This window comes from Zalophus californianus, chromosome 7 (genome assembly GCF_009762305.2).
Source record: "Zalophus californianus isolate mZalCal1 chromosome 7, mZalCal1.pri.v2, whole genome shotgun sequence".
Classification (NCBI taxonomy): Eukaryota; Metazoa; Chordata; class Mammalia; order Carnivora; family Otariidae; genus Zalophus; species Zalophus californianus.
The window spans coordinates 53,830,678-53,846,882 of NC_045601.1; the positions used below are offsets into that span (position 1 = coordinate 53,830,678).

Genomic DNA, 16,205 nt, shown 5'->3' on the forward strand with positions numbered 1-16,205 from the left:
GCATCATGTATGTAGTTATCTTGCCAAAAAAAAAGTTTTCGTTTAATCTAATCATGAGAAAACAATCAGACAAATCCAGGATAAGGGACATTCTCCAAGGCAGTTGACCTGAACTCTTAAAAAATGCTAGTATTATGAAAGACAGAAAAGATATGGTGTAGGGACTCTTGTAGATTAGAAGAGATTTAAAAGCCATGACATCCAAAGAGAATGTATGATTTCTAATTTGATCTTGGATCAGGATAAAAACAGCTCTGAACGACACTACTGATTGAACTGGAAACATTTGAGTACAGACTTCTTAGACATTATAGGAAGCGTTAAACTTGTTGGATGTGATAATGGGTTTGTGGTTATGCAGGAGAACATCATTGTTCTTAGGAGATAAATGCTGAAGTATTCAGGGATGAGACATGATGTCTACAGCTTCCTCTCAGATAGGCAGCAAATGATCATCTAAAGAGAAAGCAAAGATGACAAAATATTAGCAATTGGTTCATGTGGGTGGAGGGCAAATGGGTGTTCATGATGTTCTCTCCTCAAACTAAAAAGTTTGAGGAGGAAAAAAGAATAAAAGTTTGAGGAGAAAGGTAGTTTTCCTTAAAATTTTAAAAAGAGAATCTCTCTTTAAAAATGACTGTTATTGGGCGCCTGGGTGGCTCAGATGGTTAAGCGTCTGCCTTCGGCTCAGGTCATGATCCCAGGGTCCTGGGATCGAGTCCCGCATCGGGCTCCTTGCTCAGCGGGGAGTCTGTTTCTCCCTCTCCCTCTGCCTCTCCCCCTGCTTGTTCTCTGTCTCTCTTGCAAATGAATAAAATCTTCAAAAAAAATAATAAAATTAAAAAAAATAAAAACGACTGTTATTCCCATATATAGCTGCTAGCATTTGGGAAGAATAACATGATAAGTAGAGATGATCAGTCTCTAGCAATTTCTGGACTCCCTGCTGTGGAATATTAGTTTTCTACTTTTAAAGAAAAAGGTTTCTCCATATCCAGCCTTCAAGTCCAGATACTAGTAGTTGAAAATTGGAAACAGTTCATTTATGTCATCCAATCCTTCTTTGTTACCTGACTTATAAGAAAGCATTTGTTTCTTAAAAGACCATATTGTACATCCATTACTTACCAACAGGGAATCTGTCTGCCTTTGGTCCACTGAGACTGCTATATAAACCTTTGGAATTAATCCCTCTGTGCATCCTCTCACTCAGAATGCTGGATTTTTTTTTTTTTTTTTTTTTTTGCTTTTGTACAGAATATTGTTTTACAGTGCTCACTATAGTTGTCTGAGGAGGCCTCTGGTGTCATGAGCACTGGCACACTATCTTGTCTATTTTCACTTTTTTTTTTTTTAAGATAAAACAAGGTACAAACCACACATTCTCTGTGAACTGCTAAAGACTGGGAAAAATTACTTTCTTTTCTCCTGACCTGGATTGACAAGAAGCACACCTACAGGAGGCAAAAAGATGAGTGAATCCCTTTTAAAGACCCTAGTAATGAAGCCCGCAGGGAATTGTCATGTATGGGAGAATTTACAGTGGCTTCTGGAGATGAACAGTGTGTCAGGAAGAGGTTCAGGACTGCTGGCTGTTGAAATACAGTCTGGATTTATTTTATATCAGCCTATTTTGGGCCCCAGTGAGAAAGTTATTTTAATAATATCTTGCTGTGCTAGAAATATACATAAGTGGCAGATGTCAGAAAAAAGGGGAAAGTTATAGCACTCCATTCTCCTTGAGACTTAAGGAAGATCACTAGACCAGTGATCTTCAAATGAGTCAGAAACTCAGGGTAAGGGTACTGCATTTTTAACAAACTATCTAGGTGATTCCGATAGCCAGTCCAGCATTTGTGAGAGCCCAACATTTGGGAACATAGGGTCTAGTAAATACTCTTATTTTACAGATAAGAAAATGAAGATGCACAGAAAAATTTTAAAATCCTTGGAGGTATTAATGTATTATGGGCTAGAAACCATATTTTCTGACACCCAGCATATCACATCTTCCCAGGAGGTCACAGTGCTTTTTGGAGTGGTCACCATCAAGATATTAGCCACTTGCTTTCCTCCATAGACAAGGTGTCCTTAGCACCCTAAGCTTTGAGGTGTGGCTCTTGAAATGTCCTGAGGTGTCTGTTCCGGGCTCTTTCTACTTCAACACACTGCTTTCAAGGTTGAGGCACTTAATTAAACTAAACTGCTGTGTCTGGGAGAAGGCTACTAGATCATTCTTCTCTGTTCTTTCTGTTGTTTGATTTTCATGAACTCTTTGAATTTATATTCCGTAGATTTCCCTCCTTAGCCTACTTAACTACTACAGCAGTTGGGCAGTAAAGTGAACATATGGTATTGTTCAATACAGGTAAAAATGATTTGTCAAACATCAGCTAATGGTTCACATTAACTACATCCTGACACTCTGAATCTAAACACCAAACTTTCCTAGAACTAGGAGTGAGTATGATGAACTTTTCTTCATAAGTTTCCTGAATAGACAGGACATAACCAACATATATAAAGAAAAAGCACTTATCCATCTATGCGTTCATTCCCCAGATATTATTGGCCATGTGCTCTATACTAATCCTGATCTAGACATGGGATACAGTTGTGAGCAGGAGAGAAAGTTGGTCTATTCCCATAGAGCCTAAGTCCTAGAGGGAGATTGTATGTGAAGCCCATTTAAACAAGGCTGTGCAACCCCTAGAATATAAGCTTCATGAGAGCAGAGATTTTTATCTGTTCTGTTCATGGCTCCTTCTCCAGTGCCTAAGCAGTACCTGACACGTAGGAGGTGCCTGATGAATTTAGTGAATGAGTAATCATCTGGTCAAAGAGAAACTATGGCCCCTCCCAAATTAACTGTTTCACAAAAAGAAATAGAATAGGTAATGCTTAATGAGAAATATTATTTATAGAGGGGATTAAATCGTCATTTCTGTCAGTTTCTACTGTGCTATATTTTTAAAACCTATAAAAGCCTTTTGTGAAAAAAATTTTGTATCCGAATGTGTATACTCTTAGGTGTGTAGATGACCTATGTAGATATTAACACACATGGCTGGAAATACATACATATTATATACCTATAAAGATTTAAATAGTCATTTGTTTTATAAAATAACTCATACTTTTAGGTACAAGCTAAAGCAGTCACGGATGAAATGGTTTCACAGAACTAGAATGTTTGTTGTGATAAAATAAAAAGGACATTTAGGAGAGCTGCATTATCAACAGCTGACGTCTGTTCAGGTTGTAATGGCTGCAGTGATCGTCATTTTATGGAGGCTTCTAATCTCTCAGCTTTCAAAACATTGAAGAGCTGTTATTGAACGGATGTGGATTCCATACATGGTGTTTCTCTGCCACTGTCTCCAACAAAGTCTATCTCTACTGGCTGAAAGGGTGGTAACCAAGCTAGCAATACAAAATAAAGTGAGAGAGTTTGAAAATTGCTTGTGATTAATAAAGCACAAGTACCTCAAAATAATAGAATTCTCTAAGATAATTAGTTTATAATCCAAGTAGGGAAAATTGGTTTTATAAAAATTTCTGATAGGACCACTCTAATGTTCTTATCTATGAACAACGTTACATTCCTTCTTCCTACCTGAAGAAACAGCTGTTGGGATTTTGTTTTTATTTTTATGAGACAAACTGGAAACTGACCTAATACCTCCAAAAGGAAAAGTCCACCCTAAGTCATTGTAAATTATATCATTTCTCCCTCTCTCCTTACCTTGCAATCTCAAGATACAAAACCTCCTCAACTTCCTAGCCTTCAACAAATACCACTTTCAACACTTTTAACATACCCTTTGTGTTAAACACTGAAAGGTAAGAATGTTGAAAGATGCTGAATGTTGAGCTGGTTAGAACAGGAACAGAATTGAAAGTAGTGAGGAAATGGCAAATTTGTTGCGGGAATGAGTTATTTGACAGGAACAATTCTGTAGAGCTCCCAGTTTGTGCATCATTTGAAAAGTGCTGTGCTGGAGCAATCCGTACTAATCAGTAAGAGACAAGAGAAAGGATGAACAATTGAAAAGGTGGGAAGCTTGTGACCACAGGATCAACCTCAATGTCAGCTATCTCTTAACCTAAAATGAATTTAAGAGACAGCTGGGAGTTTGAGAACTCAAAGACTAAGCAAATTGTGAAATGCTATTGCTAAAATTTTGGTCACAAGCCGTGGATTATTACTTGGATCAAAGCCAGTTCCTATTTGTGCACTAACAAAGTTTAGTAGCTTGGTCATGAGTACACCTATACAGACATGTTCAAGGGCTCCCTATGAACTGCAGATATTATAGTGGAGAAAGAGGGGTTTTCAGTGTAGACAAAACTATTTTGGGGGGAGATGTCCACAGACACACAAGTCAATATAAAATATCTGAGCAGAGAGAAGAATAAGCCTAGTTTTTACATTTCTGCAAGAACTGACTCCTATTCGACGAACCATGAGAGATGATGACTCTGAGAAACAAACTGAGGGTTCTAGAGGGGAGGGGTTGGGGGATGGGTTAGCCTGATGGTGGGCATTAAAGAGGGCACGTTCTGCATGGAGCACTGGGTGTTATACACAAACAACGAATCGTGGAACACTACATCAAAAACTAATGATGTAATATATGGTGGTTAACATAAAAAATTTTAAAGAAAAAAAAAGAACTGACTCCTATTCCTTGTGGCATAATGCATCTCGGGATTAAATTCAAACTCTTCATAGTTCACTGAAAATCTAGATCCCTAAAACATTTGAAGAGCAGATTGAAAACTCCAAATTCTTTGTTATATTACATTGGTTGCAGAAGCCTTTTGTGTCATAGAATAACATTCAAGTCACAATTTTAACTTAGAGTGGTTTGTGATGGTACCAATGGCTAATACCTGAGCAGTGTCTTCTTCTAAGTTACTTATTATGAAAATAAGAAAAACAAAATGCAGGCATCTTTGTATAAAATTTTTAAAGGATTATAAAGAAGCAAGAAGAGTCAGGACCAATGTTATATAAACATCTTTTCTCTCAAGTAGTAATTTGACTTAGGAACAAAATGGTCTCAAGACCTAACCTATTTGCGGGCGCCTGGGTGGCTCAGTTGGTTAAGCGACTGCCTTCGGCTCAGGTCATGATCCTGGAGTCCCGGGATCGAGTCCCACATCGGGCTCCCTGCTCAGCAGGGAGTCTGCTTCTCCCTCTGACCCTCCCCCCTCTCATGCTCTCTATCTCTCATTCTCTCTCTCTCTCGAATAAATAAATAAAATCTTTAAAAAAAAAAAAAAAGACCTAACCTATTTGCAAATTGAATAGTTCTTACTCTGCGCAGAGGTAGCAGGAGTTTTATTCTGAAGTCTACAAAAATGAGCTGATATATAAACAAAGATTAATACATTGATTGTCTCTATCATGTTAGGATATTATATATAATACATTTGAGTATATGTGTTAATTTTAAATTTTTAATAACTAAAATATTTTTTTTTAAAGATTTTATTTATTTGAGAAGAGAGAGCTCGAGCCAGGGGAGGGGCAAGCAGATACCCTGCTCAGTGGGGAGCCCGATCCCAGGACCCTAAGATCATGACCTGGGCACCCCCTAGCCACACTTTACATACTTGCTTGTCAAGGGACATTTCTATCACTGCAGAAAGTTCTGACAGTGCTGTGCATGATCTGACAGGTGGGGAATTCAGTACTTTGCAAATCAGAAACACAACAGTAGTAGAGCCGAGAGGTCTCACATTTATTACTGAACCAACCTACTGGTGCAGAGGCATAGTCAGAGAGAAAAATCATTTCCATGATAAGACAAGTCTATGGCCAGGTAGGAAGGATGTTTACAGAATGATAGAACACATGATCTTCACGCAGCTTAATTAAATATGTATGCCAGTTAGGTGTGTCATCTCATGACGTGTGACACCTTACAGACCCAGCTTCGTTCTTCTCCAGTGCCTCCTTTTGGAGTTGTCTACCTGATCTTATTACCAGTTTTCGTCCGAATCCACTGGGGAATGGGACGATTCTGCTTTTGTTTCTTGGCCAGGAATCGCTCGATTCTGAAAGTCTTGTGAGAAGACATGGCGAGAAGCAGCCAGCCACGCAGAGCAGGATGGCGGCGAAAAAGAGCTAATAACTAAAATATTTTAAATAAAGTCTGACCCCATATAGAATGTCTTTTTTTTTTAATTTATTTTATTTTAGAGAGAGAGAAAGTGCCAGGGGCAGGGGCAGAAGGAGAGAGAGAATCCCAAACACACTCCATGCTGAGCGTGGAGCCCTGTGTGGGGCTCACTCGATCTCACAGCCCCGAAATCATGACCTGAGCTGAAATCAGAGTCAGATTAGATTAACTAACTGAGCCACCCAGGCACCCCTAGTATGCCGTTTTCAATTCCACCTTTCTATCATCCCTGGTGGGGTGGGGAGTGGAGGTGGGGGTCTTTCAACAATACAACATAATAAAAATTATGCCAAAGGAAGTGGAAGAGACCATGGCCCCACAGATTACTTACTGTTTATACAGGAGGAAACATGTCACTCCTGTGGAACCATCTGATAGTCACCACCTTAACCAAGTGATCAAATTTATAGCACTACTAAGAGCGATGACAGCCTGACATTTTGTGCCTCCTGAATTGATACAGTATTAAGTATGTAATATTTTGTAAAAAGTACTCATGGCAGAAACGTTTAAGCAAGCTTTTTCAGACCCAACTTTCAGCTTGTAAGCAAAACAGGGACAAGTTAAATGACACAGTGGAAAAATAATATGACAAATCAAAAAAGTTAATGATTTTCAGAGTGCCTGGCTGGCTCAGCCAGTCAAGCATGCAACTCATAATCTCGGGGTTGTAGGTCTGAGCCCCACATTGGGTGTAGACATTACTTAAAAATAAAATCTAAAAAAAAAAAGTCAGTGATTTTCATGAAAAAGTTAATGGTTTTTATTTTTACTTCTTGAAAAATGGGGAGGATCTAGTCTAGATTTAAGACTAACCAGAGATACATCAAGAACTAATGATGTAATGTACGGTGATTAACATAACAATAAAAAATTAAAGATTTAAAAAAAAAAAAGACTTAACCAGAGATACAAAAACCATGTGCAATGTGCAAATCTTGATTAATTCTGGTTGGGGGGGAAGCTAATAAAGATAATTTAGGGACAATAGGAGAAATTTGAATATAGATTATATGTTAGATAATATGGAATTATTGTTAGTTTGCAACATTCGATAGCAGTCATGTGGTTATGTATGAGACATTCTGTGCTTATAAAACGTGCTGAAGCTTGGCGGGGTGAAGAGTCATGATGTATGCCATTGTCATGTCTAGATAGAATGTATACGTGTGCTCACTATCCTGTTCCTTCAACTCTTCATTGTATTTAAAAGTGTTATATGTATATAGTTGTATAGAGATACAACTATGTAGATGTATAAAGAGATACATAGTAGGGGACCAAGGGAGAGAGTGTTGACCTTTATTCTTGGAGAAGTACAAGTTATAGAAGCACTAAATAATTTTTGAAGAACTAACAAATTAATTTCCTCCTCTTTCTACTTTAGGCTCAAGAGAAAGGAAGATTAGACTATGCTAAGGTAAGTAGATTTTATATCTACTATACAGTTTTATACATTTCAGTTTGGTGTGTGGTTTTTGTTTATATTTGAAAGGTCAAAAGAGAATCATCCCTTTCAAAGTTGGGGGACATTCCCTGTTAAGTAACAGGCATTAGCAGGTAAGTGTACTTACTGAGTGCCTACTTCATCCCAAACACCGTTAGGTGTTGAGACTACAACAGAAATCCAGATGAAGTGTTTTCTTTTGGGACATTTACAGTCCAGTGTGGGAGATAGATAACTAATAAACAACTAAATGGATACATCATATAAAGTCATGTGGTGGTAAGAGCCATGAGGAAAAATAAACTGGATAAGATCACTCACCATTGCTAGAAAGATGCCTTTGGCATCTTCGGCTTTTAGCACCATTAGATAATATGTGAGAAGCACCACACAGAGCCGACTTAGACTCCTAAAGGTAGTAGTTTTCACATCATATGTGGAGCTTTTGAAAACACACATGCCTAGGTGCAGCATCACACCCTCTTTCACCAAGATCAAAATCCCCTGGTGGGGAGAGCAGGGCAGGGGCAGGAAGGAAGTATTTGAAAAAAGGCTCCACAGATCATTCCAACACACAGCCTTGTTTAAAAACCGCTGTGAGAGTTCAGATTGCAGTGCACCAGTGCAAGCCCCCGAACACACTTCGGTCACATTCTGTGTCCCCCCCGGGGACAAATGGAGCATTGTAGCAGGTGCGTGGGCTGCATATAGCTGCTTGGCTAAAAGAACGTGCTAACCATCTGGTTTATGCAGCAATCAGGACTATCTCGGGTATGAGCACACCTGCACTCCAAAGACAAGGAGGAAGAAATACAAGCTGTAAGGGCTCTGCTCACAGTGGGACAACTGAAACCCACGATGATCTCTCAGGGCTGATCTGGAACTTCGTGCTCTCCTGACAGCCCCTGGGGGATACACCCATGGCTCCATGCATTTGCTCTCTTTTCCTTGACTGAGATGCAGTTCTTCCTTCTCTCTGTCTCACAAACTTTTGCTTCCTTTCAGAAAATCTAGATAAGAGCACCTCTAAACTGAGGGCCCCCATATGTATCACTCTTCTTAGATGTCTACTTGACCCTTACGTACCCAAACTCGGGCTGTGGGCTATCCTCCTGGGTCTCCCACAGGCATCTTAAACTGAACCCACCATCTTGTCTTGTCTGACATCTCTGGTCTTTTTTTTTTTTTTTTAAGCTTTATTTATTTAAGTAGCCTCTACACCGAATGTGGGGTTCAAACTTATGACCTCAAGATCAAAAGTTGCATGCTTTTGTAACTGAGCCAGTCAGGCACCCCTAAATAGACCTTATTTTTTAGAGAAGTTTTAGGTTCACAGGAAAATTGGGCAAAAAGTATCAAGAGTTACCATATCCCCTGACCCTACACACACGCAGCCTCCCCTACTATCTATTCTGCAGGAGAGTGATATATTTGTTACAGTCAGAGAAACTACATGGACATATCATCAGTACCCAAAGTCCATGGTTTACATCAGTGTCCACTCATGTTGTATTTCTTGTCCTTTTAACTTATTCTCTCTCCTGATGTTGGCCCTGTCATCCCCCTAGTCAACCCTGTGAGAATCTTAGAAGTCACCCTTGACGGCTCCTACTCCCTCTCCCCCAGGTTCTTTACCAAGTCATGCCATTTTGGTATCCTACGTTTTCTTAAATCCAGCCCCTCCTCTTGATCTGTCTTCCATTACTTACATTGAATTTCTTCACCTGACTACTGGAAAGTCTACTGACTGGTCTTCCTGACTTTGTCACCACAAGTCCATTACCAACTGCAGTGTCTATCTAAATCATAAACCCAACAGTTTCAGACTCCAGCTTAAAACCTGCCATTGGCTCATGTCATTTATAAGGCAAATTCAAAGCTTGCTAGATGATTTCACCCCCTAGAGGGACTCTCCCGCGTCATCTCTTCCTACCCTGTGTTCCAGCAACACCACATCACACAAAACATACAGTTTCTGTTTTCCAGGCCTTGGCTCATGCTGTTCCCTCTGCTTGAAATGCCCTTCCCCCTTTATCAGCTACCCCTGTTCTTTCTGTAAGGCTCCAGTTAGGATCATCTCCTACAGGTGGTCCTCCCTGGTTCCCCAGGCTGGATTAAGTGCTTTCCTTCATTCTTTAATACTTTGTGCATCTCTCAGTGATTGTACTTACTCTGTAATATAACGCCCCATTTATGGGACAGACCATACACTATGAGCTCTTTAAGGGCAGGGACAGTGTCTTATTTGTCTTTGTATACTCAGTGGTTAACACAGTGTTTGGCACATGGTAAAGGTGAGTGACTGAATGAGGGAGGAAGGCGGGGAGGGAGTGGATGAATGTAGAAAATAGAAGAGTAAGAAATGAGTAAGAAAAGAGAAGACACATGAAGTTAGTTTCAGGAAAAAATCCGGTATAGGGTTTTTTATCTCAATCAGAGAGGAAAGATGCTTTTGATACACATTGCAGATATCAACAGAGTTAAAAAGATTGTTTGGGAAGGCTGTAATATACTAGCTTGTAGATAAAGGCTGGGATTTCACTGTGTGATAGTAAAGGAAAACTAACAAAAAGAGTCAGGGAAAAGTCAACACAATTTGGCAATGGAGTGACTATTGATCATTGATGTTTATTCATGACTCAGAGAACTCCTTTAGGGTTTTTTATCGCAGAGGCACATGACAATTGAAGAGGTTAAGAGAAAGGATAAAACATGATGCACAGATAGAACACCCCTGGGCAAAGCAGTGGTTTAGCCACCAACTCACTGCAAAATCTAGTATCACTTAACCTCTCTGGTCTTCCTTCGGTTTGCTTCATATACAGCGAGCAGTTTAGAAGAGTGTTAGTCAGTTCTTTGGGCCCATTCCGAATTTGAGAGAAGACATTCTTTTTGAGGGGTGGGGGGCATTCTTATCTTGTATACCCGAGGTCCAGATTCATCCCTTCATCCACTTTATCCACCCAGCCACTGTGCATTGAACAGTTAATATGTGCAAGGCACTATGCAAGTGCTGCCTGTCACTGTGAGCAAGACTGATGTAGGCCTTGCCATCACATGCTTCCTTGACTCAGACCTCCCTGTCTAAAGTAGCCACTCCCCGGGGTGCCTGGGTGGCTTAGTCAGTTAAGCATCTTCCTTCAGCTCAGATCATGATCCCAGGGTCCTGGGATCGAGCCCCACATCGGGCTCCCTGCTCAGTGGGAAGCCTGCTTCTCCCTCTCCCTCTGCCTCTCCCCCCAACTCGTGTTCTCACTCACTCTCTGTGCTCTCTCTCTCTCTCTCTCTTTCTCTCTCCCTCAAATAAATAATCTTTAAAAAAATAATAAAGTAGCTACCCCCCCTTTGCTCTATATTTGTTAACATTTATAGTAATGTAAAATTATCATTTTCATTGAGTTCCTTGTTCCTGCTTTTTCTCTTTCACTGAAACATAAGAGCTCCAAAGGCAGGGCCTCGTACATGGTCACATCATCTGTACCCAGCACAGGCCTCTATGTAGGAGGGCTTGGTGAATGCATGCATGTGAGTTGCATTAGTGTTATTCTAGAAGTGTGGGAGGTTCTGGGAGGTCTGGAATGGAGTATTGTAGACCTCAATGAACCATTTTAAGAATATGTTGACTATATAACACAATCCATCTCAATGGTTAATAGCCCTATGGTTGCCTTCCCAAGTGCCTCATGACAATATTTCTCATGCCAGTAAACAGAACCCACCCCTCTGGAATATGTGGCACAGTTCTGACACTTAAGAGCCGTCTCTTGATCTAGGCAATTAATCTAAACTGATCATCCTTACACAGACCTAAAGCCAAGTAACATGGGGGAAAAAAGATTGTATCCATCTCTTCTAGGTATGGGGGAGATGTCTGCAGGGTCCAGTTAATGATACTGTCTCCCGTGCAGTGTACCATGGGCCCATAGTAATACCTGTCATGACCGCAGGTCTGTTCCTCTCTGTTTGGCATGATCATGGTGCTCATGCTGACTGATGCAGGCCCCATGCTTAGTAGCTCAGGGCTGCCCTTGTGGGATTATCTGTAAAAGGACATTTTAAAAACTTAGCAGCCATTTCTGGAGATCATCATGAAATGTATTCATGGCTGGAAATTTTGTTACTTCCAAGTGATTGCGTATTTACCCAAAAGCCAAATTTTATCTGAAAATTCCAATTCTGAGGACCATAGGAAATTATTTTGGCCATGTGCTCTGTGGCCTCACCTGCCATCTCTCAAATTCTGTTGGTCTCAGCAGGGCGAGGAAGTCAAGAAAGAGGGGGAAGAGGTGGTAACTTCAAAATCAGTCTTGGCTGGATCTTGAGACTGTCACTTTCTGCAAAACAGTGGTCTGTACTCAAACACTCAGATAAGACATGGAATTACTTTTTAATTGAGTTCCTGTTGTGATCGAGTCTGGATATGAATGCTTTGCACCGCCACAGTGCCTTTCATCTTAAGATATCAAAGCACTCAACAGCTATTAATACATTATGTCTCTCCCGCCTCTGTCAGGTGGTTAACACACTCGTGGGAGCACTCTACCTATCTCGGAAACTCATCCACCTGGAGTCTGGGCAGGGACAGGGGCTGTGTCACTGTAAGGCGATTCCACCCAGTAGCTTTTAAAATGGAAAAACGAGGAAGGTCTTACTTACCTAGTTAAAACTGCAGAAGTCTTAGTAGACACAATACAGTTACCAGAAGTGAATTGTGACCCGGAAAGCTGGTGCTAACACTTTGGCTCATATGCACAATACGATGGGGGATCTTAATTACAGTGATTGGTCTGCAGCCCCAGGTGTGTATCTCTCAGACTCTAGTCCATGTTCCCCGGGCTTCTGGCCCCACGGTTTAGCATGGCTGATTCAGGGTGGTGCTAGAAGGAAGAGCGCCACCTATTGAATTACAGGAATTCATGGGTACTTGTTGGGACTGGTGGAGAAGTTTCTCAGACCACACTCATGCTTGGTTTGCTATGGTAACATATATATGTCTGAAAGAAAACGAATATGTTGACTACTCTCGCTTAGAAAAACACGTACAAACGTCTGTGTATTTTCCCCAGCTGGAGCTGAGCGTATGCCTGCAGTTAGCCCTACTGTCTCTGCTGCTCAAAGACTGAGGCAGATGGTATTTTTACCACTTCAGGCAAAACATGGCACCTATGGTTCGGCTTTCTACGATTTTAATTTTTTAACACTTCCAAAATGGCTTGCCCAAATAGCTCCAGCATAGAGATGCAGGTTTCTTCCCCAATTTCTTTTTAATAATTGCTTCAGATACCCAGATATGAATAAAGAGCACTTGGTCAAAACCACACTCCGTCAAGCGCTCGTTCCTGCTCATTCTTTCACAAGTACTCTGGACCTGGCCTTAACGGGGCTTCTTTGACCTTCGTGCTAATTTTGACACAAAGACTCTAAATGGTTTACAAGGGCTTTCTTTACAGTCCTCTCTAGTCTTTCCTGTGCAGTTCATAATAATCTTCCCCATGACTCAGTACAGAAGAGAGAGTTGCTTTTTTAATGTCTTCCTCCTGAGGTTCTCTCTAAGCACAGAGTTGCTCAAGGTTAAGCACTGGGTAAAGAAAGATCTTGCAGGTGTTAATTCATTAGGCATTCAGTTCTCCGTTGAACGTAAGAGAGATTTTTTTTAAAAGGAGTAGGTTTTGACGTGCCCTCTCTGCTGGAATCTGTTCAGGGTTGCGTCCCACCACGCTCAGGCTCAGTGTCTAGAGCTGCTCTTCTCCTCCCTCCCCGCCCTCAGAAGGCCTCGCACATTCTGTTTGATTATAAAACGCATTTGCATAGGGTACACATTAAAATTCTCTTCCCACCAGCAAACAGTGCTGTCCGCAGACATTTGCATTTGCATGCTCACATATCATCACTTCCCTTCAAGAAGAAAAAAGAGGCTTTCCTCCCATGTCATGGTTCTCCTTTCCAAGGTTTGCCCTTTTAGTCTTTTTTTTCTCTTTTATCATCCATAAATTGCTTCCGCCATTTTGCTGCAGACTGAGTCCAAAATTCTACTTTTTTGAAGCTTGAGTATAGAAAATTTTCTGTAAATATTATTGTTCTTTCTTTACTGACAATGCCAGACTCTTTTTTTTTTTTTGGCAGACAGTTTTTGCCTGTTCATTCTCTCTCATAACCCTAGCTAACTGGCTCTGAGAATTTTTCACATTGGCACATTTAGAGACCAGATGTTACTATGTTTTCTCTTCCGTGTACCCCTTTCTTGGGCAGATGCTGCTTCTCCTACCCTGGGACTTCACATTAGCTCCTTTGGTAAAGTGTTCCATACGGCATCACTGGATGCACTCAATCTCTCGTTTCCTCTAACCTCCTGAAGTTGTCTTTACATTTAAGATTTCTGTTTTCATGGTAACGACAGGGACTATGTAGAAGCATGGTCATTCCCTTCTCCCATCTTTTCCCGTAAAGGACTTGTGGTCCAATTAAATGAGGTGTCTATAATAGAATTTAACGAAGAAAATCCAAATACCATAACGATATGGGTGCAACTATGTAAAATTTTGATAAAGACTGGAAGAAAGCATTAAAAATATAAATATGGGCATTAAGGTGATAACATTTCAGCATGTTTTAAAATAAATACATTGTTGTTGTTTTTTTTAAGATTTCTGGTTTTGAAATGTGGACTCACATTTGATTTAGAATTTTTTCAGATATGACCTGAGCTCCTGGGAATTGAAAAATAACTTGCCTGAAATCATGTGTTTAGTGACATAACCAAAATTTAATTTTAGGCTCGTAAAAACTTGCGTGCCTGCTTCTATGGCAATAGGCAGAAATGCATGGTTGGAAAGTGTCATTTTTGTACACTGCAAGTTTTTGGGCTGGGCCTCCAGTAGTGGTTGAAGTGATGGAAGACAGTTGAGGAGAAAGGAAAAACCTAGCACGCTGAGCAAAGCACAGCACAGGGATAGGTGCTGGAAGGGACTGCCTAGACTGCCATCTGAAAGTTTTAAATACCCCACCCCTTATTTCCTTAAAAATCAGATTTGAAAAGTTATTTTACTTTTGACAATCACATTTCACGCAAGTGTTTTTCCTTGCAGCAGTAATGGATTGATTTTATTTAATCTGTTTTTTAAAACAATTAATTTACTAAAGTCAGTTTTTGCAACTACTCTTTGATTCCAGATCTCCTTTAAAATATAATTATTTAGGATGGAAAAATAGTCATTGGTCAATTTCTGTCCATAGTAAAGTATGGCTTTTGTACCATGTGAAACTTTTAATCAAAAATAGATTCTAGGAGCACCTGGGTGGCTCAGTCAGTTAGGCAAGTCCCACTCTTGATCTCAGCTCAGGTCTTGAACTCAGGGTCATGAGTTCAAGTCCGGCATTGGGCCCCACATACAATAGTTAGTATCTTGAACCAGAGTTGTACCTTATTACTATGAGCCCTCAAGTCTTTTTGCAAAACAGTTGCTCTTTGGACATTCTTTCATTCATCCCTAATCATCAAGCTAGTCTTTTCCTGTTTAAGTCTCTGAGTATATAATTTGGCATTTGTCCCCAGTGACTATCATCTTGCTTTGATGATCTCTTCCTCCAATTTCTTAATGTTATTTTAAAATTAGATTCTTGTTCTCTGAGGTGTTAACAATCCCACACACCTCAATGGCATCAACAGATTTGATGATCATAATCTTTATTCCCCTGTGGATCGTGAATAATATTATTAAATGCTATCAATAATAAGCCTCTTTATGACGTCATAAAATATACCATTCTCTCAGTTGTTAACCCAAATACTATTGATATTATTTGAATTCAATTCTCTACGTAGTTGCAAATCTTTTTTATTTTTCTTCAAATCATATATTCCTAGCTTGTTGATCTTGGGTTTCTAATTTTATATGTAAACTGCGAAATTAGTTCACAATAATATTTAGTGGGACAATCTTATTCTTAAAATTACCATTTTGAATTACTGATGTCTAAAAAATTGCGTATCTACATAATATCTATCATTCATCAGGAAGCTAAGGCAGACTTAGATTGTTAGTGAAGACCAGTTCTTAGTTGTAAGCCTGGAATCATGTCTGGTTTTACTCACCACTGTACTCTGAGGGCCTAACACAGTGCCTGGCACATACTAGGTACCAAATAAATATTTGCTGAATTAGAATAGAATAGAATGAGTGAATAACCCAAGATAAACCAAATGTTTGTGCCTAGATTCTGTTCTTTTCATTCATAAGGCATATTTGGCTCTGCCTTTGTTCTTCTTATTTCATCCCAAGTATATTTTTAATCGAATGGTTACATCCTCAATGCTTCGCACTCCCTGGATTGAAACAAAGATTCACTTGGGGCAACCTTTTGAATCTTAGTCTAGAAAGCTAACTAAAAATGCCCTCCAGGCTGGTTCTGTGGGTGAATGCTCTGCACTGTGGGGTAGCTGGATTCAATTATTGCTCCCAGTTAGTGGTATCAGGAGCCACCTGTGCACAGGACTGCCTATATGCCTTTTTGTAGAGGATAGAGCCTTCTGTCCCCTAGAGGAGCCTGTTTAGTCCATTGAAACTGTT

General features: G+C 40.1%; 1 protein-coding gene and 1 pseudogene across 3 annotated transcripts in view; one reads left to right on the forward strand and one right to left on the reverse strand.

Annotated features, from left to right (window-relative positions):
* The window catches only part of PDSS2 (decaprenyl diphosphate synthase subunit 2), a 243,040-nt gene that overhangs the window by 207,858 nt on the left and 18,977 nt on the right, over nucleotides 1-16,205 (forward strand). For all 3 annotated transcript variants that reach the window (XM_027603447.2, XM_027603450.2, XM_027603449.2), the window contains one exon: nucleotides 7,579-7,611. In XM_027603447.2, coding sequence (XP_027459248.2) covers nucleotides 7,579-7,611 — 33 coding nt within the window. The remainder of the gene's footprint in view (nucleotides 1-7,578; nucleotides 7,612-16,205) is intronic.
* On the reverse strand, nucleotides 5,932-6,089 carry LOC118357219 (annotated as a pseudogene).